At 43.4% G+C, this 25,804-nt stretch overlaps 2 protein-coding genes across 2 annotated transcripts in view; one reads left to right on the top strand and one right to left on the bottom strand.

The window, feature by feature from the left end:
* Positions 1 to 14,242, top strand: part of Sh3bp5 (SH3 domain binding protein 5) — a 64,186-nt gene extending 49,944 nt beyond the window's left edge. The window contains exons 5-9 of the mRNA XM_031361775.1: positions 7,572 to 7,702; positions 9,624 to 9,666; positions 10,350 to 10,569; positions 12,166 to 12,426; positions 12,832 to 14,242. Of these exons, the coding sequence (XP_031217635.1) occupies positions 7,572 to 7,702; positions 9,624 to 9,666; positions 10,350 to 10,569; positions 12,166 to 12,426; positions 12,832 to 13,049 (873 nt within the window). The 3' untranslated portion in view covers positions 13,050 to 14,242. The remainder of the gene's footprint in view (positions 1 to 7,571; positions 7,703 to 9,623; positions 9,667 to 10,349; positions 10,570 to 12,165; positions 12,427 to 12,831) is intronic.
* A 1,789-nt stretch (positions 14,243 to 16,031) lies between these two features.
* The window catches only part of Capn7 (calpain 7), a 39,737-nt gene continuing 29,964 nt past the window's right edge, over positions 16,032 to 25,804 (bottom strand). The window contains exons 13-21 of the mRNA XM_031361774.1: positions 24,936 to 25,080; positions 24,026 to 24,125; positions 22,890 to 23,025; positions 22,259 to 22,334; positions 20,117 to 20,262; positions 18,861 to 18,923; positions 18,271 to 18,401; positions 17,238 to 17,330; positions 16,032 to 17,148 (exon numbers count right to left, since the gene is read on the bottom strand). Of these exons, the coding sequence (XP_031217634.1) occupies positions 17,004 to 17,148; positions 17,238 to 17,330; positions 18,271 to 18,401; positions 18,861 to 18,923; positions 20,117 to 20,262; positions 22,259 to 22,334; positions 22,890 to 23,025; positions 24,026 to 24,125; positions 24,936 to 25,080 (1,035 nt within the window). The 3' untranslated portion in view covers positions 16,032 to 17,003. The remainder of the gene's footprint in view (positions 17,149 to 17,237; positions 17,331 to 18,270; positions 18,402 to 18,860; positions 18,924 to 20,116; positions 20,263 to 22,258; positions 22,335 to 22,889; positions 23,026 to 24,025; positions 24,126 to 24,935; positions 25,081 to 25,804) is intronic.

The following is a 25,804-nucleotide window of genomic DNA, read 5'->3' as shown; positions in this document are numbered from 1 at the left end:
GGGCCACATGCTTGACACTTTAGAGTCGGGTACCGGGATCACAGGATTATCTGGACACTGCTTCTTTCTACCAGGATCAGCTCTTGGGCTTCTGATTCTTGGTCCCCTTGGCACTAGCCTGTCCTCCCACGAGAGTCTGTAAGGCCATTGTCAAAGCGAGGCCAGAGGTTTGTTGTAGGGCAGGCAAATGAGCTGCTGTCCCTGATGGGAGGCACAGGCTGTAGTTTTGGTTTCAGTGAGTGACAGGAAGGCACTGTGGGGTAGAAATGAGGTCAGGAGTCAGTGAGTGCCAGTGGCTGTTCCCTTGTCAGTGTCCCCTGCCACAGTTGCTCAAGTCCTGGGGGATCTGATGATTAAAGATGGCTTCAAGTGCCTCTAAATAGAAAAACGTGACGCACAGATGACTTCAGGAGTTGGATCTGACTGGACTTCGTACCAGCTCTCGGAGGCTGGGGACACATGCCTGTGGCTTGGCTTGGTGGCCTTGAGCCTCCTGCCCCCTAGCGGGCGTGATGCTTGCAGCCCAGGCAAGGCTGAGAAAGTCTCTCTGGGTCAGCTGTGGACAAACCAAAGAGGAGGTTGGAAATCTTGCAAAGCATAATAGGTAGATGAAAAGATGCAACTAACTAAACACCCAGCTGCAGGCCAGCCTCCGTTTGGATCCTCTTGCCCTCCAATGCTGTAGATCTGTAGTGGCATGTTAAGAGGCCATTTCAGAAATCACCAAATGTGCCTGTTTATGGTAGTGTCTGCCCATAATGCCAGTCAGGAGACTGAAACAGGAGACTCAAGGCTAACCTGAGCTACACAGGGAGACCCTATCTTTTAAAAAAGGAGAAAGGAACCTCTGGATCTGTTATTATGAAAAATCCACATTTTAGTCAAGGGTAGTGGGTAACTGCCCATGAAGAGGCACCTTGAGACCCTCACACTGTTCACAGAGTACCAGCTCTGGAGTTTTACAATCTAGCTTCAGACCTCCTTGGGTCAGTGGGGGCTTCACAGTGGCCTATGGGCCATCTGATGTAGCTTCTGGCTACCAAATGGAAGGACACAGGCCTCTGGTGTGGTGGCAGCAGCCTGTGAATGCGTGGGGAGTTCTGGGTCTCAGGTCAGCACTTCCCCATCATGGGCAGTTCCGTTATGGTTGCATCGACTGGGATATGCTTTTCCTTGATCTGATGAGAAATGGTCCTTCCCTCAGAGCAGGCGGCTTTATAGTAGAACAAGTGCTTGTATTTAGCCTGTGAGAACCCTAATCCATCTCGGGCAACGGAATTAAAAAACCCACATACAAATACTCCCAAGAGACCATGAGCTTTCCCTACTTCACTATAAACTATTCAGAGCCTCTGCCTGCAGGCCAGGCTCCTTGATGAAGACGGACCCAGTGCTCCCTGCAGCCCAGATGCTCGCATTTGGCTCCGACTGACTAATGCTCTAAGTGACTGTGACCCTCTGACTGAGTTGAGCAATGGGGCTTCTGGGGACATTTCCTAGGCCTCGTGGGGCCAACACGCTGGGCTGCCTTGGCAGAAGGCCATGCAGGGACTGGCTGGCTTCTGGAGATACCAGGTAGCCTGTTTCATTAGAGGAACGGAGCTTCCTAGAACTGTCTCCTCCTACATCTCCACACGTTCCTCTCCTGAGGTTGTATCTCTGTCTCCTGTGACATTAGATGGCTGTACTTGAAGCTATAGCCGAAGCTGAGGCTAAACGTCAGGAAACACACACCCAGTGCCATAGACAGGCCATGGGGACAGTTCTCAGCTCAAGGCTGGGGAACAGCAAGTGGTTCCAATAACAGTGCCAAGCCTGCAGCTGAGCCACCTCCCTTGGGGCACAGGGCTCAGTGTCTGCTGTTCTTCGTCACCAGAGAGAGGTTTGAGGGCAGAGGCATCTCCATCCCTTGGCCGATTTGACCTTGAAGCCACCATTTGGGGAAGGCAGTGCTTTCTGTTGTCCGGGACAGGAGTGCTGCAGCCTGGGAGGAATTGGCTCCAGGGGACCAGATGGTGGAAGGGTGGCCTGGACAGGAAGGCAGTCCTTGTTGATGATCTGGCAGCAGGGCTCCTGGAGAGGAATGGACAAGGCATGGCAGCCTCTCCTCCAGCTTCCAGGATATTCATGCTAGGATGGAGGAATCGCCTGGTGGGGAGGGAGCCACGGCATGCCCTTTCCTCCCCTCCCCACCTGGACGGATGTGTCAGCTTACAGAGAGGGTGTGGGTGGGCCCCAGGACAAGGCCCATCTTGGGAGAATATTCTAAACACCTGAATGGAGGAGACCGCTTTCATCTCAGACAGCCATTTCCTCGAGCCTAGCTCACCTGTTGCCTTCTAGCTCAGAGAGGAACGAGGAAAGCTCCATTGCCCATCTTTGTGTCCTGTGTGCTCATGCCATGGCAGTGTCACACGGGACTCGGAGTAAAGACTGTTAGAAGTGTTTCCTACATGTGCCACATAGCAGATGGAATGGGGATACACAGGGGATACAGCCATCACGAATAACGAACAAAACCCAGTGACATGCTTCCTCCCATCCACTCCCTGAAATGCCACATACTAAGACACCCTCGCCTCCACATGCCACCTCTGCTGCATGCCATCTCTGAGTGGCCAGAGCTATCCCAGCTGCTGGATCCCACAGGGCCTTGGAAGGTACATACTGCCTCCAGAACATTCATACCCTGCTAGGCTATGAGCTCCAGGTTTGGCCTCTTGTTCCTTGCCACAGTAGGTGCTTGATTGGTGTAGATGGCTCTGAAGTGTGGGATTGGTGGCAGCAAGACAGAAGTGAGCCTTGTAGAGAGTCTGGCCTAAATACCTGACCAGCAGGGGCTCCGGGAGCCAGGGCTGCCCCAAGGACAGCTTTCTTATGTGGCTCCATCTCTGTTGCCCCATGCTGTTCCCACTTTCCTGGTGGAGCTTCTGTCCATGGGCCCTGACTGTGCCTCCCCGCCTCATGCCTGCTCCCTCTCCCCATCACTGCACACAGCTTATGGCTGATTCTAGGCTACAGATGGAGGAGCTCCGTGGTTGCCTAGGCAGCATACCATGGCGACTGACATGCTTGGTGGCCACTGGGCAGGAAGCTCTGTATGTGGGAGTGGAGGTGTCTTTTCCAGCGCTAGGGATTGTGTAGATGGAGACTCAAGGTGCAGACAAAGCGTAGTAATGTGTCCTGATAGGGCATGGCAGAAATACTGATGTGTGTCACCTTTGAAGGCGGTGCTGGCAATATAGCCAAGTGCTTGGTTCTCCTGGTTAGAGAGCCTTTGTTTGCAGCCTGGGAGCTGAGGCAGAATGAGAGTCAGTACAGAGCTGGGGGAGCCCTGCTTCTCGCAGGAGATATGCTCTGTTTAAATTGCAGCCTTTCAGTTGCAGCTACTTCCAGTGAACCGTTCGGTTCTGTACAGATCTTCTTCCCACAACAGAACGAATCACACCTGATATTGCTGTTTGAGAATCGTGGGGTTTTCATTTTTCATAAAGGTTGTACACTAATTCATTAAAAGCTTAAGTTCTAGACTAGACTCAAGATACTGCTGTTTTGCCATCCATTGGACTGAGTACAGGGTCCCCAATGAAGGAGCTAGAGAAAGAACCCAAGGAGCTGAAGGGTTTGCAGCCCCTTCAGAGGAACAGCAATATGAACTAACTAGTACCCTCAGAGCTCCCAGGGACTGAAACGCCAACCAAAGAGTATACATGGTGGGACTAATGGCTCCAGCAGCATATGTATAGCAGAGGATGGCCAAGTTGGTTATCAATGGGAGGAGAGAGGCTCTTGGCCCTGTGAAGGTTCTATGCCCCAGTGTAGGGGAACACCAGGGCCAGTAAGCAGGAAGGGATGGGGTGGTGAGCAGGGGGAGGGGGTAGGGAACAGGGGTTTGTTTTTGTTTATTTTATTTTATTTTTATTTTTTTTGAGGGGAACCTGGGAAAGGAGATATTGTAAATAAGGAAAACATCTAATAAAAAAATCATATTGTAAAAAAATATTAATAAAAAGCGTTCATGGGTAAAAACAATGGGATATTTCAATTGTAAAAAATATATATATACTGCTGTTTCCCCGTGTCAAGCATGAGATATTTTGTTTTATTGTGAAGTGAATGTAATATTTGTGTTAGAAATCAGAAAGGGAAGGATTCTTCCACCCTCAGGAGTCATTTTAGCCAGCATGTCCCATCTCTCTAGCCTGACTCTCTACCCTCCTCGTTTTCTTAAAAATTATTCCACATTTATAAAACAACACATTTGTTTTTGACTATTCTTTTTCTTTTATTTATTTTCCTCTCATACAATACATCCAGACCACAGCCTGCCCTCCTTCCTCTCCTCCCAGTAGCCCCCACCAGCCCACTCACCCACCTCCCCTTTCACCCAGATTCACTGCTCCTTCATTTCCCTTCAGAAAAGAGCAGGCCTCCCAGGGACCCCAGCTGAATACAGTATAACAAGATGCAACAAGACGAGGCACAGCCCCTCATATCAAGACTGGAAGAGGCAACCCAGTAGGAAGATAAGGGTCCCAAGAGCAGGCAAAGGAGTCAGAGACACCCCACCATACTGTTACAGCTCTTCCTTGCCCTGTAGGCTTCCCCTAGGGAAGTTCAGCTCCAGCTGCTGGGAAAGTTCCCCAGTGCAAGTGTAAAGTTCTGCTCCAGTGGGGGATGGTTTCCCCAGGGAAAGTGTTACAGCTTTGACTGAGTGGGAGGCTTCCCCAGCGAAAGCTCTGCTCTGGGCTCTGCTCCAGGGACAGCGGTACAGCTCTGCTGGGAAGGGTGTCCTGCAGTAAGGAGCCAAGGAATACCACAAAGCCACACCACACAACAGACCTACATAAGAGATTCTGGGGAGGGAAAATCCCAGGAGGGTGGCCACCTCTGCTCAGGGGAGAGAAGTAGCTGAGAACCAGGCAGAACACAGTTTCTATAGGGTTTCTTTGGGGTGGGGTGGGGCTTTCCAGGGTGACCTGGTATTGGGACAAGCTCAGGGATTGGTGGGATTTTTTTTTTTTCTTGTAGGGAGGGACCTGCCACTCTCCTACCTTGAGGGGCTGAAACAGCCATTATTGTCTTTTTAACCATTTAGGCCATTAGGACAGTCTGGGTGCGGGGGCCTGGCCACTGAATCTCCTCAGGTGAAGCCTGGCTACTTGTGTGCCTTGATGGTTTACAGAGTTTACAGAATATGCAAAGCTTACAGGAAAAGCCTTCCCTGAGCATGAGTTGGTATAAACTTGGTGTAAGTAGCCCCGTACCCACTACCACAGTTGGGAGTCCCTCAAAAACTCCAAGCTAAACAACCATGTGTGTATGCAGGGTGCTTGGACTCTGTGATTTGCTGTTTCAGTCCCTGTGAGCCCTGCTAGTTGATTCTGTGGGCCGTGTTCTTATGGTGTCCTTGACCCCTTTGGCTTCTACAGCCCTCCCTCCCACCATTCTGCAGGGTGCCCTGAGCTCCACTTGTTGGCTGTGGGTCTCCGAGTCTACTCCCATCAGCTGCCAGTGGCTACCTCTCTGATGGTGACTGGGCTGGGCACTGATCTATGAGGATAGTGGAATATTCTTAGGGATCATTTCGACTTTTTTTTTACCAGTAGAAACATACACACCTTAATAATTATTATTAAGCATAATTATTATACAAGTATAAATTATTACCATGGCGATGACTTTTACCTGATTAAAGAGAAAATTACTATGTTATACTAGCTCTGAAACTTTGGATTCTAAGTAATTGGATTTAGTCATTAATAATAATAAAAAAAAAGGTCTGAAGGTGTCACTCCTTCCTAAGTGACTCCATGTTAAGTCAAGCTGACAAAAATTAACCAGCACCATTGGCCCCGTCAGCTTGACATACTGACATCACTTTTAAGCCATGTTTCCAAGAATTCTTATATCACAGTATAAAATACAGTATAAAATATATACAGTATAAAATACTCTGGCCTCAGAGTCAGGTATGTGGTGCCTGCCTTTAATCCCAGCAGTCAGGAGGCTGAGACAGTGGATCTCGGAAGTCTAGGTCAGCCAGGGCTCCACAGTAAGACCATCAAAAACAAAAAACAAAAGAAAACCAATAAATGCAGTCAAACATTTCAAAGTCCAATGGTGGGTTAGAGAGATGGCTCAGCAGTTAAGCGCACTGGTTACTTTCCCATAGGACCCAGGTTCTATTCCCAGCACCCACCTGGTAGCTTCCAACTGCCTGTATCTCCAGTTCCAGGAAATCTATCACACTCCTCTGGCTTCTGCAGGCTACAGGCACTCAAGTGGTACGCAGACATACATGCAGGCAAAACACTCACATACATAAAATAAAAATAAATATATTTAAAAGACATTTTCAGAGTCCCATTGTCAAACCCAACCAAACAAAAACAAGTTAAATATTTTCTTCAAAAAGGGGTATAAAAATAGTCGGGTCAACCCAAAACCCAACATCCAGGAGTATAAATCAGATTCTGTAGCTCAGTGTCCAGCATCCAGGACTCCCTCATCATCTGGATCCAAAGGGCAGGCCCCTCCAGCTCCGCTCTCCACAGCTCGTGCACAGCTTGTCTCATAGACCAGGTCAGAGGTCAGAGGAGCCAGCAACCTGTGTGCTTCCTTACCCTTGAGTTTCATACAGCGTAGCCCTTTCTAAAGTTGTCCTGTGGGTCTCTTAACAGCAGGGCCAAGGACTATGGCCCACTGAGCCCCTCTGTTCCTCCCGTTAAAAGAGACTGACCCCATGCCCTTGCCTAACCTCGCTGGCATTCTTCTGGTTCTCTAGCACAGTGTGGCTCTAAGAAGTCAGGGAAAGTAGTTTTTCATGTGAGCTCTCTCAGATCAGGCGTTAATCCAGGGCTTTCTAAAGACAGGAAGACCAGCATGTCCCAGGCCTCTCCTGGACATGGTGTGGGGGTACTCAGGTCTCTTACTGTTGGTTTATCAATAGGGTTAGCACCGTGTTCCCACCAAAACTCTGACCTTTCTCTTAATGGTGGTGTTTTTCAAACTTCAAACTCTAATGAACAACTTTGTTTCATTTTAATTTTAACTGATAAAATGTAAAGTCTGACCCTTTTGCATGCTGGGCTTTTCTGTGCCTAGCTAATCTGAGGACTTTGGGGAAAGGCTGTCCCACTGGCTTTTCTGCTGTTGTGCCTAGTTTTGATGCTTTTTAGTCTTGATTCTCTTTTACTTAGGTAGCTGCTGGTGCTTTTTGGCCATTTGCCTGGCCATTGGGCTGACCCCAGGGTTCCCACAGGTTCTGCAGGCCTGAGCAGAAAAAAAGTAGCTATTGGTTAAATCTGAGTATTTCAAAAATTTCTCAAGATTTTTATTTTTCTATTTTCTTTCCCAGTCACTGTCATAGCCAACTTGGGTTTGTTATCCGACATTCTTTTCCAGAACAGATCAGGAAGAAAGCAGATCCTATTTTATTGAAATTTAATCTCAATCTTCCTGTCGATTTACTCAAGGGACTTCTTTTTTAAAAATGAAATGAGTATATGCAGTATAAGCCAGGAGCTGTTCTGGACTTGACCTGGCTTGTCTCTGCTGTTGTTTGGAAGGTCATGGAGGCTGAGCAGACCAAGACAAGGAGTGAGCTAGTGCACAAGGAGACAGCAGCCCGGTACAATGCTGCCATGGGCCGCATGCGGCAGCTGGAGAAGAAACTCAAGCGAGCCATCAACAAGTCCAAGTAAGTCTGCGGGGAGCGGCTCTTCTGCATTTGCTCTGCCCTTTATGTACTTCCACCGAGGGGTTGTCTGAGCAAGCACTTTTATGTAGGCCCTGGAGTTCCCTGCTTAGCAACCTGTTCCAGTAGTATGTGACACACTCCCACCCTGTCCCACCCCCTGCTGCTGCCGCCAGGGACAAGGATGCTGGCGGCAAGCAAGAATTGTTCCAGATAGGGCTTTCATGGGTGACACAGAAAGGAATTTCCAAAGCAAACCATTATCCACCTCACAGGCTCCACTTTAGGGAGCTCAACTTGTGTCCTTGGCTCCGTGGCTGATGGTGTGTGCTGGACAAGGTCATATTCCTCACTTTACCTGTCAGCACACTAGGGGTGAGTACTACCCATCATTCATGCTCTCTGTGGATCAAGAGCTGATGAAATGCTACAAGATTGGTTAAGTGGGGCCTTCCCCAAGCTCTTCTCCCTAATGCCCCTCTACATGTAACAATCACAGTGGGAGTGCATGACCCAAGGGAGACAGGGACCCTGTTTCATTCACTGGGCTTCCAAGAGAAAGGCTCAGGACTCTGATGGCTGGACCCAACAGTGAGTCAGAACTGGGAGAGTGAGTGTCTGCTCCTCCTGGATTGTGCAGCTAGGAGTTTGACAGAAGCCCTGTGTCTAGGTGAAGGGAGGTGCCAGCTAAGTAAAGGAAGAAGTTAGTAAAGGAAGGAGGTTGGTCTGCTCTGTACTACCCATGTCGTCTCCTGGGCTTGCCCTCTGATTTCTGCCTGATCCTTCCAACATACATGTCTACCTGCATCTGTAGAAAATGTTTGTTTTCCACCACTGTCCTTCAGTATATATGACCTCCTGGGGGACATGGTGGGCAAAGGGGTCCTGGAAACCCCTCTCCACCCCCAAAGCTGAGAAAGCCTTCCACACAGGTTGCTTTGTTTGGTGTGAGTACATGGAGTCTTAACATCCCTGGTGCCCTCTGTACACTTCTCTCACACTCACTTCTGCTCACTCATCACTGATGTTGTTAAGGAAACAGACTTTTCTGTGGTCACATTCTGCCAACATTTCCATGTTGTTGTTTTGCTTGTTTGTTTGTTGGGTGGGTGACACTTGTCTGCCTACACACCAGTCTGTGTCCCCTATGGGATGGCTTCAGGGCTCCAGTGGGCTCACTCTGCCTTCCCGTGTTTTGGTCACACTCCACCCTGTTCTCCATCTTTGGCATCCTTGTTCACATCTTTCACCTGGACATCTCATAGTCTACCACATATTCTGTGCACTAGTGCTGGCCTGATAACTGTTTGGCCAGCTAAAAGGGACTAAAGGGAGCTTATGTCCAAGTTTCAGATTTTCCTTACATACCAAAGGAGTCCTGCAAGGTGTCACAATTAGCAATTATAGATGCAGGTCTTAGGAAGTTGATGGAGGAGGAACAGCTCAGACACCAAAGCTGCTACAAAGCACCATGGGACTTGTCATTTTTCTTGCCTGTAACTTAATTAGGCTATTAGTTGTCTGACACCTCTAGCCTTGGTTACCATTCAGGGGGACTGATGTAAAGTTGAAGAAACAGTGGTCCTGCTATGCCCAGCTGTTAGGGAGTGGTGTTGCTTTCTTCCATAGTTGGTTGCAGCAGAGGGAGTATTTTAAGCAGCCGGTTTCTCAGCCCTATCTTCTTTCACTTGGCCAGTATAGGCCAAAGCAGCCGCCCTACAAGGCAAAACAAGCCAGGATACAAAGTTTCCAAAATCTTGAAATGGGCTTCCTGTCACTGAAACCTTGGGTTAGCCAATAGCTCTGCTGTTTATCACTGTCATGGTCTATATGCTGAGTGACCTGACTAGCTGTAATGAATGTATCTAGAATTCATGAGATCATATCCTTACGTTTTTGTTTTGTTTTGTTTTGTCTTCTACAGGCCTTATTTTGAGCTAAAGGCAAAGTACTACGTGCAGCTCGAGGTATGTGTGACCTCGTATTTGTCACTAATATTTTGTTCCTCATCCCTCCTTGAATTCAAAACTCAACTTCACTGTGGTAATAGGCCTTAAATGCTGAGCTATGAGGGGAGAAAGGAGAAACATAAACCTAGACTTTTGTTCTCAACATGGTCTTTGGTGTTGTGTGTTGTCCAGAGCTATCAGCATTCGCTCTCTCAACTGCTTGTTGTATTGTACCAGCCTTTATCAGGTCTCAGTGTTGAGTGCCTAAGACAGGCTGCCCCAAGAACATTTTGGTAGAGTACCAGGCTCCCCACCCTATGCCAGAACCTTTGAGGGTTGGGTCAGCAGTCTACATTGTAAATGACCCTGCAGGTGATTCAGATATGGGCCTGGAACTCCTATCAGGAACCATGTGAGGAGGCTGCAGGACTTAATGTGTCTACTGTTACTTCTGTGAGGGCTGCGTTCTATTAGTAACCATTTCTGAATAGTCTCATCTGTCACATGACCTGGTGTTGAGATGGTAGAGATTTTCTTCACATTGAATGGGGAGCCATGAGTGAAAGTCATTGAATCCTTCTTTCCTCAGTTGTATTGGGTGTCTCAGGAAGTTCTTTGTGTTGTAATCATGTATAACCCCTCAATCAGTGGGGACATCCAGGGCCACTTTGGCTTACCAAGTCCCCCATCTTTCAATTCAGCAACTGAAGAAGACAGTGGATGACCTTCAGGCCAAGCTGTCCCTGGCAAAAGGCGAGTATAAGGCAGCCCTGAAGAGCCTGGAGAGGATCTCAGATGAGATCCACGAGCGGCGGCGTTCCAATGCCATGGGGCCTCGGGGCTGTGGCGTGGGGGCAGAGGGCAGCATCACCTCGGTGGAGAACCTGCCTGCAAGCAAACCTGAGCCTGATGCCATTTCTGGTGAGTCTGACCAGCAGGAATCAGTGTGTGTGTGATCTGCTTTCAGGGCCATCTTGTCCCACGGTTTCTACCTTTTGTCCATCACAGATGAATCTGAGAGTTGGGCAACCTACAGGCTGTTTTGGTGGTTTCCCATGTATTGTAGGTCCCTGTGCTTATCAGATTGCTACTGAGTGTTAGCATTCTGTGGTACAGTAAGATTGTGAAATGTTCTACCTCCACCCCTCTCAGATAGTCTAAGTACACATTAGAACATTCAAGGCTTTATGAAGTTCTGAGGAAAGATTTAATAGGGACTTGGGATCCAGATTTGATTCAGATCCCATTTCACCAGTGGTGTGGGATAGAGGGGTCTTGATGTGTTTGGTGCTTCAATGGCATGAGGATAGGGTCTACTCTGCTATACAGGGTACTGAGCTACACAGGCAGCTCTCCCTGGGGTCTGAGCACTTGGGTCTCCTCTGTACGGGGATATCCTGTGCAGAAACGATAGGTGATTGGCCTAGCTTCCATTAATCAAAGAAAACTGACAACGAACAATGCCTCACAGCTTTTCGTTTCCTGTGCTTCTTAGCTTCTTACTCAGCAATTCTCTTTTTTCCTTTTCCTTATTGCTATTACTTTTTTAAAAATAATTTGCATATGAGTATTTTTTTCCCCGAATGAATCTATGTATACCACATAATTGCCTGATGTCAGAAGAGGACATTGGGTCTTCTGGAATTAGTTATTAGCTGCCATGTAAGTGCTAGAAATCAAACCTGGGGTCCTCTGGAAGAGCAGCAGGTGCTCAACCATTGAGCCATCTCTGGCCCCATCCTCAGCATGTCTTAAAGGCCATCAACAAATGCTAAATTGCCAGGTTGAAGGGAAATGAAACTATAATGTAATCAATGACTATGTACAAGTTACTTTATATATTACCTCACTAATCCTGTATGCAGAGCATCGTGAAGCCTGGGCAGTCAAGTAACTTACAAGGCCACACAGTCAACAGTGGAGTTAGGATAGGAGTTCAGATCTGGGTCCATTTCCTGTCTCAGGTGGCATAATACTTGTAACAATCCTCTCTGGAATGCTAGGCCATGTTTAAAGATGTCCCAGGCACAATGGGAACTAGGAAGGATCTTAAGAGTGAGAGTGTAGGCTGAAGAGGCTTTGAAAACAAGAATGGCCTGTCTCTGAGCCTTGGATATTCTGTCCACAAACTGGAAAGGAACACTGTTCTTTGTAGCGTGCCTTTTGAGATCAGAAGTTATACAGACATTCCACACAGGGCTGCCCTTCCAGCAACTCTTGCTGTTTTGGTCTTCCGTCTGAGAGTGCCTAGTATAGGATACATTACAAAGGGCTAGTGTCTGAATTTACCTTCCCTTTTCCTCCAGTCCTGGGGATGGAACTCTGGCCTTTGTATATGCTAGACTAGCTGCTTCCTTTCCAACTGCTCTGGAGGCTGTTCAGGCAGGTTCAAGAGATGCAGGGCCTGTAGACTCCATGCTGTGTGAGCATGTCCACAGAGAGCATGTCTGCAAGCATTTAAGGGACTGGGCCACTATCTAGCAGATCCCATGTGATTGATGTTCTCTCTCATCACAGTGGCTTCAGAAGCCTTTGAAGATGACAACTGCAGCAACTTGGTGTCTGAAGATGACTCAGAAACCCAGTCTGTGTCCAGCCTTAGTTCAGGACCGACAAGTCCATCTGAAATGCCTGACCAGTTCCCTGCAGTGGCAAGGCCTGGCAGCCTGGATCTGCCCAGCCCTGTGTCCCTGTCAGAATTTGGGATGATGTTCCCAATACTGGGTCCTCGAAGTGAATGCAGTGGGGCCTCCTCCCCTGAATGTGAGGTGGAACGAGGTAGGTTGCAGCTCAACTTGTGCACTATCTATACCTTTGCTAGGTCTCAGGGGCCCAGGGGAACATACTGTGGGACCGATCACTCAGATTGCTTTCAAGGGCACTTCTAGGGTCCCTGGCCAACTTCAATCAAGCAGAACTTAGGTCCCATCTCTCTCCTAAGAACAGTCCTCTTGGCAAGTTCCTGTTGGAGAGGTTTGCTTCCTAGCTACAAAATGAGAAAGGTACATCTCATTTCTAAAGATACACATTAGGGAGTGATACAGTGTGTCACCCAGTGTTGGAGAACCCTCTGAGATGTACAGTGAGTGGCAGGAATGGCAGAGGGCTCAGGTGGCTGATGCTGGTGCCTATGGAACTTTTGAAACTGACTGCCCCCATTTGGCAATCTTTGTATCTCTGCAGGAGACAGAGCAGAAGGGGCCGAGAATAAAATGAGTGACAAGGCCAACAACAACCGTGTTCTCAGCAGCACCAACAGCGGTGGTGGCAGGAGCAGGAGCCAGAGCAGCACGTCCATTGAGGACCAGGCCTTGGAAACCCGTATGAAGCAGCTCTCCCTACAGTGCTCAAAAGGAAGAGATGGAATTATTGCTGACATAAAAATGGTGCAGATTGGCTGATCCACCCAAGGGCTATGGCCCATGTGCAGATCATATTTATACATGAAATTCAAGAACATTGTGCCAATAATCATTTAACATAAGCCAAATAGTATGCATTTACTCTAAACTGCACTAACCAAGTTTCAGTGACCTTGAGGGCTAAACATTTTCCCTCTGGTAAGAGCTCTTGGGCTGGTGTGTTTTTCAGAGGAGAGCCATTGCAGGTAAACCATGACCAGGGTCATGGTCTTTGCAGCGCATTCCCTGTAGTGGCAGCGTGGAAGCAATAACTAGTTTCTGTGAAAGAACCAGAGCCAGGAGAGCTGGACACTTAGCCAGACTGGGGTCCACCAGCCTACATCTCTAGCTCCACTTCCCCCTCTACTTGGGGAAACTGAGATGTTCTCTCCACTATATCACAAGGCACCAAACCCACACAAACAAAAACTCAAGTGTTCAGAACACACTGTTGTGACCTAGTACAAGTGTTACCAACAGTGCCAGGAACACAGTTCATCATCATCATCATCACCTCTGGTGCTCAGAGGGGCTTTAAGAAGCACGTCTTCTAGGAAACCCGTTGAACCATTTCCTAAGAAAGCTACCATGAACTGCACTTTTTGGGGTGGGAACGGTGAATGCCAATGCGGGGATGGGGAATGAAGTAGTAGGACGTAGATAGCATAGAGGGGATTTGTGGCTGGGGGCGGTTTGCAGCCTGACCTTAGCCTGCCAGCCAGGGGCTTTATTCTAAGAGAAGTGCATGTGAGGAATGGTTGCCATTGCTCTATCTAGACTGACAAGGAGTTTATTTCTCTGTAGACTATAATTTCTACAAAAACTGAGATTATTTAAGGGTTATGCTGCACCTAGTATTCCTTAGAGGAAGCTGTCCTTACAGCTAGGAGGGAATGGGCATGGTTGGTAAATAGAAGCAATGGATCTGTTATGCTAATTGTAGTGTATAGACTTAGTGTTTATGGTTATGCATATTTAGAGCACTGTATTTTATTTGTCCTGTTTTATTAATCTACCATTTCTGAAAGAAAAAAAACTCCTCATTTCAAACTGTATTAACTTTAGCCATGTGTGTATAGCTCTTCATACACTAGTGGTTTCTCCTTTTTTATTGATGGACACAGTATCCTTATTACAAGGTTATTTTGTACTTGTTTTATTACCTTGAATGTAATAAAAGCTGAGAAGACTTTGTGACTTCTATGAGAAAAACCATTGGGTGCTGGGGTCATCTGCTCTCCTTTTCAGGTAAGGTGATGGAGCCCGGTAATTTAGCTCAAATACCAAGGTCTAGATTAGAATTGCCACTTTGGCTGTTACAAAGGGAAGCACTGAGGAGAGACAGGCAGGCAGCTCCAGCTTTTAGTTTCACTGGTTAGCATAGTCTTAGGGGCAGGGGAAACATACTGTTATATGGTCTCATCTAACTCAGTCTGATTTAGTTAATTTGTGGCACTAAAGTACTTTTTCTAATGGAAATCTGAGAGTACTAGACTTTTTTTTTTTTTTAAGAATTATTTATTTTATGTATGTGAGTACACTGTAGCTGTCTTCAGACACACCAGAAGAGGGCATCAGATCCCTTTACAGATGGTTGTGAGCCACCATGTGGTTGCTAGGAATTGAACTCAGACCTCTAGAAGAGCAGCCAGTGCTCTTAACTACTGAGCCATCTTTCCAGCTACTAGCACTGGACTTTATAATGTATATGCTACATACTGAAATGTGCTGTGGGATTAAGTGCCTAGTAATCATAAGTGCTTTGCCTGTTAATACTCCATCTCAGAGTTGGTGGAAGTCCCTTTCAACTGCTCTGTGCTGGCAGTGAGGCATTGCTCATTTCCCCTTTCTGTCAACATTTCTGAGGTAAAATTATGTAATCTATTTCTGGCAGAGACTAGAAGACAGAATATTCTTGTGTTGGGAAATTTAGTGCTATATCCCTTACGTGAGCACAGGTGCTTCATAACATGCCTTCCTGCTTCTGCTCCCCCTACCCATCAGCCTGCTGTCTCCCATAGCAGGAAGGACATATAACCGTCGACCCTGTTTTATCATCACTTCCTCACCTGTCTTCCTTCACACTTCCAGGTTAAAGCAGTGTCACTCTTGTCATGTCCACCTCCTCTGCAATGTTAGGGACTCACTCTCCCAGCCTCTGTGTTATTTCTGTGTTTCTGAAGTTACCATTTCGGAAATTTAGCTCATTTTAGTTTTTGGCCCTCCAGCTCATGTTTGATTTTTTGAAGTAACCACAGTAACTGAACCATGTACTACTAATTCTAGAATATAACCTTTTCTGGATAATTTCCTTTACTGTGTCAAGAGTGGGGGTTGTTTCTTCTTTAAGTCTGAGCATCTATGTGTATACTGAAATTAGGTACCTGAACCACCCTCCTCTCTCTAGCTATTTCTCATTTTAAAAAATCTGTTCCACAATGGTGCTTCTGATTCAATAGAGTCACATTCCTACTATCAATTCCAGCCTGCTCTCCCCACACAGAAAGCAGTTGGGCCACTGAATCAGGGCCCTGGGTTAAAGCTTGTGAACCTAAAGCAAGACTGTTCAAGGCTTGTTTCCCCTGTTGTAAAAAGCAGTAATAAACCCAATGAGTAGATTAAAAAGAATATGCAAGGTGAGTAAATTCATAGTAAAAAAATACTCCTAGCTATTTCTCTATTCTGTATTTATGGCAGTTCTTGAAAGTATGTGTTGAATGTACAGCCTTCCTATATACAAGAGTCAACACTGTTTACACATAGGCCTTCTCTACTGGGTATGTGTGTGTTTGTGGTGTTTGTGTGCTGGGCCACTGAGATGCCTTGCAGCCTTCTATTATGTTTTTGAGGGCAGAAATTAACTTTTACATTTAAAGTTCATGTGGCTAATTTTAGCCAAGAATTTCTATGCATGTCTGTCTGTCTTTTACAGGGACAGATGAGACTAAATAAATCAAGTTCTGGACATTAAACTTTATACAGTTTCCATAAGTATAAATATTTTATTTCAATCAAAGGCAGTAGAAATAGTTTTGATAATTATAAAGTAGAGACAATGACAGATCCCCTCCTATTTTCCAGAACTTGAAAATCTTGAGCATCGTTCTGTACTGATGATTTTTATGTAAACACTAATTCCTCACCACTCACTTTTTATGAATGCTGTATAAGTCGATCACCATATACTAAATTCTCAAGGACTCTTCAAATCCCTGTGATGAAAGCACCACCTATAGAGCAATTAAAAACCCTACACGCTAAACCTTAACATTTCCAGTTTGATTACTACATTCACAAGCCTAAGAATTAAAATCAGCAACAGTAAATATACCTCAGTTCTCTCTACAAAGGACAATGCATCTAACACTGACAACCTTCATTCTTAAGCCTGAGCATCTTCATGCTAAGCTAAACTGTGCTTTTTAAAACTTAACATCTACTCAACAATAAACATTTAAAGACACAATGAAAAATTCAAATTAGTTGCAGTGACCTAATTCATTTGGTAATTAGTTGCTTAAGATGTATGGTGGGTTCAACATAAATGGGCTAAAGGAAAGTGCTCTGTAAAAACAGGAAACATAATGTATTTCAAGATCCTAAAATAGCCTGCTCTTGCACTCAGTGGATCTGTGGCTCTCGTTGCCCTCATCATGTCCTATTAGCAAAAGCATCTCACAGTGATGGCTGAATCTAACCTGTAATTTATACAAAGTTAGCCCCTAAGTACATGCCAACTCTGTATGCACAAAACCATGTAAACAGTATTTCAGGTGATTAAGGTAATTCTGACTATCTAAAATTCTTACCAAACACCACAACAAGCACCAGACTCCACTGTAACATGCTTTTGATTTAATTCCATTCTGATGGTTCACCATCATGATTTGTCTCCTTGTCTGAAGAGCTGAAGACTGTTAAGTCTGGAATCCAGTAATAGCTGAGAGTTCTCTATCATTGGAGTTGTGTTGTCTTGATAGGGACAGTACTATTAAAGTCCAAGAAAAAAGGTCCGTCTTGTTTAGGCAAAAAAGTACTGGGGATGATATTAAAGATCCCAGCAGGTATGTTTTCTAGTTCTAAGTAGCAAAATCCGCACCTATATTCAGGAAAAAAATGAGAGTAAGGTTTGTAGACCATCATGTCCCATAGAGTATACACCAAACACAAACAAAATACCAACATTACCTATAGTCACCACTAGATTTCCTCTGAAAACCATGAGGACCAGGATCTCCCATTATGGAAACTGCTACAACCTCAAATCCAACACTGTATTGCCTAATGTTAAAATCAAACAGCATTGCTGTATTAGTAAGCAGTTTAAAATACACTTTATATAAAACATTTCTATGCATATATGCTTCAGTTTTACCAAGAGAAAGCAGTACTCTGAAATTATGTATTGCTCATGATTTCTACCTAGTTTTGAAGTTGAATCCATAAAGCCTAATACTGCATTAAGCTTAACTTAAAACATACTTTTTGTTTCATTGTGCCTTTTTGAGACAGGTCTCACTAAGTATCCCTGACCGTCCTGGAACTCACTATGTAGACCAAGCTGGCCTCAAACTCACAAAGACCTGCCTACTTCTACCATCTGAGTGCTGGAATTAAAGGCATTGTGCCATCACTCCAGGCTAGATTTATATCATCATTTAACATACACTTCTAAATGAAATATTAACATTGTAATTGACTACAGAACAGAAGAAAGGCCAGGAATAGAATCTAAATTCATGTAATGTATATGGCCATATGGCATCCCAGGAATCACTCACAGAAAAAAAAAATGTTGAGCTGCATTTCATACCAGATATCCATTTGTATTATATTCTAGAAGATATTGTTTGCTTTTGACATTTAATCTGTAATCTAGAACTGAGTTTTAGCCCTGATGTGAAATAGGTCAAGTCACTATTATACATGGATGCTGAATTCCATACCACTTACTGACAACTGGCCTCTACCCTGTAATGTCATCATTATCATAAATCCTCTGTCTATGTTTGCACAGATTTGTTTCCAAACATAGGATTTAAAATATTCTCATTAACTTAAAACTATGGATTTTGGGTTAATAAAGATACATCTTAGGGTAAGCTCAGTGGCAGAGTGGTTGCCTAGCACTCATGAGGCCCTGAGTTCACATACACACAGCAGAATGGTTGCCTAGCACTCATGAGGCCCTGAGTTCACACACACAGCTACTCATACAAACCTGGGTCCTCTCAGCTCTATCAGTAACGGTCCAGTCTTATCTATATGGAATTGGTAGATGGGGTTATTTTTGTGAGTTTCCTGAAAATTTCCACATCCTCCAGCACTTTGACCACTCCACTTTCCATTAATCTGTAAAGTCAAGTTTCTGTATTAATAAAATTTCACATTCTGATTTCTCCACTCTGGTTTGTCACAGCCAAAGTCTGCACCCACCCAGGCTGCTTTACTATACTCCATCTCTCAATTATAAAACTGCTCTCCCTACCAGGATTTCTCTCTGGAATCTTCTGTACATCCGTTTTATCCACAATGCAAACTATTTTCAAATTCTCTCCGAGTTCATCTACGTGGACTGCTAACAAGCAAAGATACAGCTAGTTCTCTCTCTAGAATTACATGGTTTCTATTTCCACAGAAACAGTACTGCTCACTGTATTCACAACACAGATCTTGTATTCTAACCAAAATAAACAGTAGTTTCCCTTGTATTTCTGTAAAACTCCTGAAAGTGTTTACTTAGTGAGATGAAAGGAAATGAATTTCTAAAAGGCTAGAAACAGTGAGATTACAATGCACAGACTTTCTTACCCGTTTTGATAAGGTGTATGGTGAAGGGATCTTTGAAAAAGTAAAGCTGCAAGCTGAATATACCTAGATTTAAAAAAAAAAAAAAAAAAAAAAGGCCAACTAAAGATTATCCTAAGAAACGTCACAGCAACAATCAACATGATCAGAGAACACACTGGATCTATTCTACAGCTGAAATACTAGTTGGGATCAAGTCACACTGAGATAGCCAGGAACCAGAGGGTTTTTGTCTTGACTGTCAATGGTGTATAACTCAGGACAATTGGCTTCTGTGACTTCAGAGCCAAGAAATATTAAACAGTTCCTAATGTCTTATCATTAAAAATCCATCCAAATTGAATTTCTTATATGTGACAATCCTATGTACAAGAAAACTACAGTGACCTTCCCAGCAATGTGACAGCAGCGTAGTAAAAACAGTTAAAAATTGTTTTTTGTTTTGGAGAGGTTTAAGATGAGATTTCAAGAGCCGGGCAGTGGTGGTGCATGCCTTTAATCCCAGCACTTGGGAGGCAGAGGCAGGCAGATTTCTGAGTTCAAGGCCAGCCTGTCTACAGAGTTCCAGGACAGCCAGGGCTATACAGAGAAACACTGTCTGGAAAATACCAAAACAAAACAAAAAAGGAAAAAAGAAAAAAAAAAAGATGTGATCTCAAGCTAGCTTAGAACTTGAGATTCTCTTGCCTCCGGGATTACAGGTGTGTGCTGCCTTCACCAGATGCCCTACTGAACATTGTCATGTAATTGCATTTATTAATCTACTACATCTCAGGAATAAACCATTACTATGAAATTGTGTTCATTCAAAATGTTATTCAGAGTAAAACACAACTTTTCTTTTTTTTTTGGATTTTCCAGACAAGAGTTTCTCTGTGTAGTCCTGGCTGTCCTGGAACTTGTTCTGTAGACCAGGCTGACCTCTAACTCAGAGATCCACCTGCCTCTGCCTCCCAAATTCTGGGATTAAAGGTGTATGTCATGACTGCCCAGCACAACTCACATTTTTATTTTCAGAAAGCATAACTATTTAATTGAAAAACTACAAAAGTAGAAAAATGATTTTCAGAAATAAATTTTTTTTCCTACCACTCCGGAAGTTGAGGTCAGAGTATATGAATTCAAGCCAGCCTGGGCTAGAAAGCCAGCCTAAATGCATAGCAAGAGCCTGTAACTCTTCAAGTAGTCCCATATAAAGCAGAGCATGTCATGAACTCTGTATCACTGTCCTTTGTCACTCCATGGATGATGGCTCTTACCCGAACTGTGTAATGAATCGTATTCTGTTTCTCATACTGAGAGACCACTAGGGTGAAGGTGTGCGTCCCGGGCGTGGTCAGCTTTATCTTAGTCAAGTAATGAGGGCTGTTAATTCGAATCCCATCAATGTATGGAGGTGGGTCAGCTGCACAGATAGCACGTTTACAGAAAACATTTTCAAAGTTAGGATTAGCTTTTGTTTTTGTATTTTTTTAAGATACAAAAAAGCATATAAACATATGTATTAACATTACCAACCCCTAATGTAGAACTAAATAAACCTCAGGGATGTTAAACCAGCTTCCTAAAGTCCCTTTTAACAACTGTTCTCATTTTCCTTCTGCTAATCAATGATTTGGTGGGGATTTTTCTCAGACTTTTTTTTTTTTTTTTTTTTTTTTTTTTTTGGTTTTTCGAGACAGAGTTTCTCTGCATACTCAGAAATCTGTCTGCCTCTGCCTCCCAAGTGCTGGGATTAAAGGCATGCGCCACCATTGCCTGGCTTTCTCAGACCTTTTAACAGGGTTGTTAACAGTGGTTTGTGTGTCTGCACACCCAGGGTGGAGGTCAGAGGGTAGCTTGAGTATTTCTCCCCTTCCACCACATGGGTCATAGGGACTGAATTCAGGTTGGCAGACTTGGCAGCAAATACTTTTATCTACTGAGCCATCCCACCAGCCCATGGACTAAGTTTAATTTGTGTCTCTGTTTATTCTTTAATGGAGAACAAAACTGCCTGTTCTAGTGTGATGAAAATAAAACTGTACTCTAGAAGTAGCCTAAAAACAATCACTACAGAAAAGAGGGGAGCAATGTTCAATTAAGAAAACATAAGAAAAAAACTAAGTTTTAAAAGTAAAAGTAGTAATAAATGTATTTCAAATTATAATACGATGTAGTTTTCATGCTAGGAAAATATTTGTGTATTTTTTTGAAAACAGTTTGACTTGGTACTGATCACTGGACCTCATGTGCCATGCCAACTACAGAACTGAGAGAGATTGACTGGTAAGGCTCAGTGCCTGCCCTGATCGGTGTAATGGTAAAGAACGCATCTTTTCCTTTGTGACTAACAAATTAAGACATAAAACAATGCTGATCCTCTCTAGCCCTACCTTCCTGATCAAGGTCAACAATGACTACAAGATGAGAAGTCCAACTGCATCTTCTCTGACCACTCAGACAGCAGGAGATAGAGGTGTTCTCTTTTCCTCTTGGAGTGCCTTCTTTGCTACAGTTCTATCAAACCTCACTGTACCATCAATTGTTTCATCAAGCATCGTGACCGAGTTTCCTAGAAACAGTAGCAACTCCGTTGCCCAGCTTAAGATGCATGAGAAGCTAAAGGTCTCGCCATGGGCATTCAGCTACAGCTACAACTACAGCTACAGCTACAGCTCTCTTCAGAAAGATTTATACAGTCCAGTCTTCATATGCCACCCACCTCTAGGCCTGACTCATCAAGCTGGACCTCAAGCCCCGACCTCATATTCCTACCCAAAAACCAACTGCCTGGAAATCTTACTGCCTCAAATTTAATAAGCCAAAAATTAACTTCTGAGACATTTACCTGTAACAAAATCTTACAATATGACCAACACTCACCCATCTCAATAACTACTACAGCTTGCTTTTACTTAAACAAAACAAAAACCCCAGAATCAGTCTTGATTCCAGGGTCCCCTACATCAGCCCAGGAAGTCCTTATACAATCCTACTGAAATTCAAATCTGTCTTCTTAGTCTTACTCTACAGCTACTCAAGGTCAAGCCACCAGCATTTCTCAAAACTGCCTCATTTGGGGCTATAGTTAATAAATGCTTAGAAGAAATCCAATGCTCTTAAAAAGACAAAATCAGACCATGTCATTTTCCCTCTGTTCCCCTTTTGGTGCTTTATAATCCTTTGCACATTGTAGAAATTCTCATGATTATGTACAAAGATATATAAGCCCAAATTTTAAGAGTTTCAAAATTAAAAAGTTTTACATATACATCAACCTAAATACCCAGTATGCTTTGCTGGTTTTTGTTAGTCTACCAGCATAATTATAATTGATTTCTGCTTGCCATCTACATAAAAGCCTTTCCTTTCCAGCTAAATATTTAAGAGTACTTCAGCATGTGCTCAGCAGAACTTACCTGGGTAATAAACTTTCTTGCCATCAGTCTTGTACACAACCATTGTGATAAACTCACGGTTATTTGCAAAGTCATCCTAAAATCACAGAGAATCCACAGTGGTTAGGAAAATGGACTCCAGATGTTCTCTATTCTAAGTGTTTAGAAAACATTTTCAAGAGCACTTCAGCTATTTAGTTCTATAAAAACCATGCTTTTCTGAATAGATGACTACTATGTAAATGATTAAGATTATAATTAGTCTTTCTATAATCAAAACTAATGACCCACTTTTTAAATCCCTTACAGAATATACTAATCTTAATAAGTTTTAAAGTATGTATCAACCTTCATGTTCTTATTGAAAAGCAAGCACCTCCTTTAGAGAAGCCTGAATAAGACTTAAGTATCTAATTATAAAATAAGTAAATTTACTCTGGGACCAAATAAAGTCCCCTCCAATCGACTGGAACAGTTAAAATAAAATAAAAATAAAAATAAAATCTACCTAATGATACTCATTTACTTGAGAAAACATTTTCAGAGCACTATAAAAATGGAAATGGATAGTGATAAAATTATGGACCTAACAATTAATTATAGTTGAAAGAATTTCTGAATGATGGGTGAGTCATCAGAAGGGTATCTGTACCTTGTCTGTGATGTGTCTACTAAGCAAAACCCAAACTGCAGCACCCCCTTGTGGACACTGCACCTCCAATTTGTACTGGGGGTTGTTGGCCAGGCTATAAGCATCTTTCACAGGCCCTTGTTTAGCATCCCAAGTACTAAAAAATAAACAGATATTAATGGTTAAATTTCTCATGCAGCTAAACATTTTTAAAAATAAATATTTTTTGATATATATATTTTTTTATTTTAGGAGTATGAATGTTTGGCCTACATGTATCTTTGCTTGGTGCCTATAGAGTTCAGAAGAGGGCATCAGATCCCCCAAAATTATTTACAGATAGTTGTGAGCCACTTTGTAGGTGCTGGGAATTGAACCTGGGTTCTCTGCAAGAACAACAGGAACTTTTAATTGCTCAGCCATCTCTCCAGCTCATGGCTAACATTTTAACCACAACTTTAGATTGTGATGTATTTCAAATGCAATTAAGCTATCATTTGTTTATTTGTTTATTGAAACGGTTTCTCTGTGTAGCCCTGGCTGTCCCAGAACTCAATCTGTAGACCAGACTGACCCTGAACCCAGGATGGATTGATTATATTTATTTACTTATTATTTAGATAAGGTTTCTCTGTGTAGCCCTGGCTGTCCTGGAACTCAGTCTGTAGACCAGACTGACCCTGAACCCAGAAATCTGCCTGCCTCTGCCTCCCAAGAGCTAGGATTAAATATGTGCACATAACAGCTATCAGGATTTTTGTTTTATCCTTTAAAAAGTTTTTGGTGTAATAAAATAGTAAAAAAAAAAAAAAAAAAAATGGCTACTGGGAATGACAAAAAGAGGGGTTGATGATCTTCCTGAATTTGAAAATTCAGGGAATTAATATGGGAAATAGGCACTGTAAAGGCAGCTTGTGGTAAAGAACATGTACTGCTCCTGTAGATAACCACAGTTCAATTCCCAGCACCCACACTGGGTGGCTTACAACTGTCTATAACTCCAGCTCCAGAGAACCCAACACCTTCTTCTAGTCTCCCAGACACATGTACTCATGTACAAAGCCCCATTCCTAACTCCACATAATTTTTAAAATTTTAAAAATCTTTCAAATGTAGAGAATATTATGAAGCATACTCTAAAATGTATAAAAACTTACCTGTGGATGCAAGTTGATTCTTTAAAAAGAGCTGGATTCCAACTCAAATAAACTACATCATAATACTGGCAAAGGTCATCCCAGGAAATCCAGAATATTCCTAAAAATTAAATGTCTTAAATTTAGCAATAAGTAACTTAAGCAAACTGGAAAAAGGTTCAGTGGTTAAGAGCACCTGGCTGCTCTTCAAAGGATCCAGATTCTGTCCCAGCACCCACATGATGGCTAACAACATTTTTCTAATTCCAGTTTCAGGGATCTACCTCTAAGAGCACCAAGCATACACACAGTGCACAGATATAAATGCAGGCAAACACCTATATATATATATATATATAAAATAAAATAAAGTAAAATAAAAGAGACTCTTAAGACAGTTAAAGTACAGCTCATCTTGAAAGCAGGTTGTTTAAGAATGACATTAAAGGCTAGAGGCACTGAAGAGGAAGTTTAGTGATTAAAAGCGCTTGCTGCTCTTGAGGAGGACATGGGTTTGGTTCCCAGAACCCACACAGTGGCTCACATCTATCTGTAACTCTAGTTCCAGGGGATCTGGTGCCCTTTTTTGACTTCTGCAGGCATTGTACATACATGGTACACATATACAGATGCAGGCAAAACACAAAAATAGACAGACTGGGGAGTTGGCTCAGTCAGTAAGGTGCTTCCTGCATCTGAGTTCCATCTCCAGCACTCACATAAAAGCTGGGATACCAGTGTGTGCTGGGGAGGCAAAGGCAGGTGGATCCTGGGGTCTTGCTGGCTAGACAATTTAGCCAATCAGAAAGCTCCTTGTTCTGTGGAAAGGAAGATCCCTGATGTTGAAACGTGGCATCCATATGAATACACACACATACACTCATGCACCCCTCACACTCCTAAAATGGCAGTAAATTACAGAGATACTTACCATTATCTATTTTCTGAGCGGTTCGGGGATCAAAGTTTAAATACTTCTGCAATTCTGGAGTCCAGTTTTTCACATCATTTTCACTGTACCTTCCTTTCCAGCGTAAATGGCTCCAAGGGTTTTTTAACTGAATAAACCTCAGTCCCTATATTAAAAGACAAAACAAAATGATAAATAACAAAGAGATTTACCACATACTTATATGCTCATATATAGTTATAATACCCTTATAATGAACTTTAATTATTTAACACTTAAAAGGGGAACATGAAAGAGTGGAAAATTCTGCCAAACTTTTCAGAGGCATATCTCAGGCATCAGAAACATCAAGAGCATATGGCTGCAGATGCTTACTGATAAACAGAAAAATAGCAATTTAACCCAGAATAGAGGAAGAAATGAAAGAGAATTTTAGAAAGCTTGGCATATGCTGCAGCACCCCAGTTCTAGCTATTTCCAGCAAAGGAGAAAGCCTTAGGTAAGAAATCCTGCAAGGCTGTGTGCACTAAAAAGCAAGGGCTTGAACCATGGATGAGCCTGAGAGTAAAGTAAGAAATATTCCCTCCAGGAAGACAGAGAACTGACCCAAAGGAGTAGGAAAACTAAGATGAAGATCATTGGTTACACAAGAATGTTACATACATACACACACACACACACACACACACACACACACACAAATAGGAATGTATTAATATAAGAAAATGCTAGGTGGAAAACTCATAAATGAGATTATAGCTTTAAGACTATATACAAAAAGAAGCATTACAGGCTTTTAACATAAAAAGTTAAAATCAGCAGGACATGGTGGCATATGCCTTTTAATCTTAGCACTTGAAAGGCAGAGGCAGACAGATCTCAGAATTCCA

This window comes from Mastomys coucha, unplaced genomic scaffold (assembly GCF_008632895.1).
Source record: "Mastomys coucha isolate ucsf_1 unplaced genomic scaffold, UCSF_Mcou_1 pScaffold9, whole genome shotgun sequence".
Lineage (NCBI taxonomy): Eukaryota > Metazoa > Chordata > Mammalia > Rodentia > Muridae > Mastomys > Mastomys coucha.
Note: the sequence above shows the minus strand (reverse complement) of the source record. Positions and strands in the feature narration are given on the sequence as shown.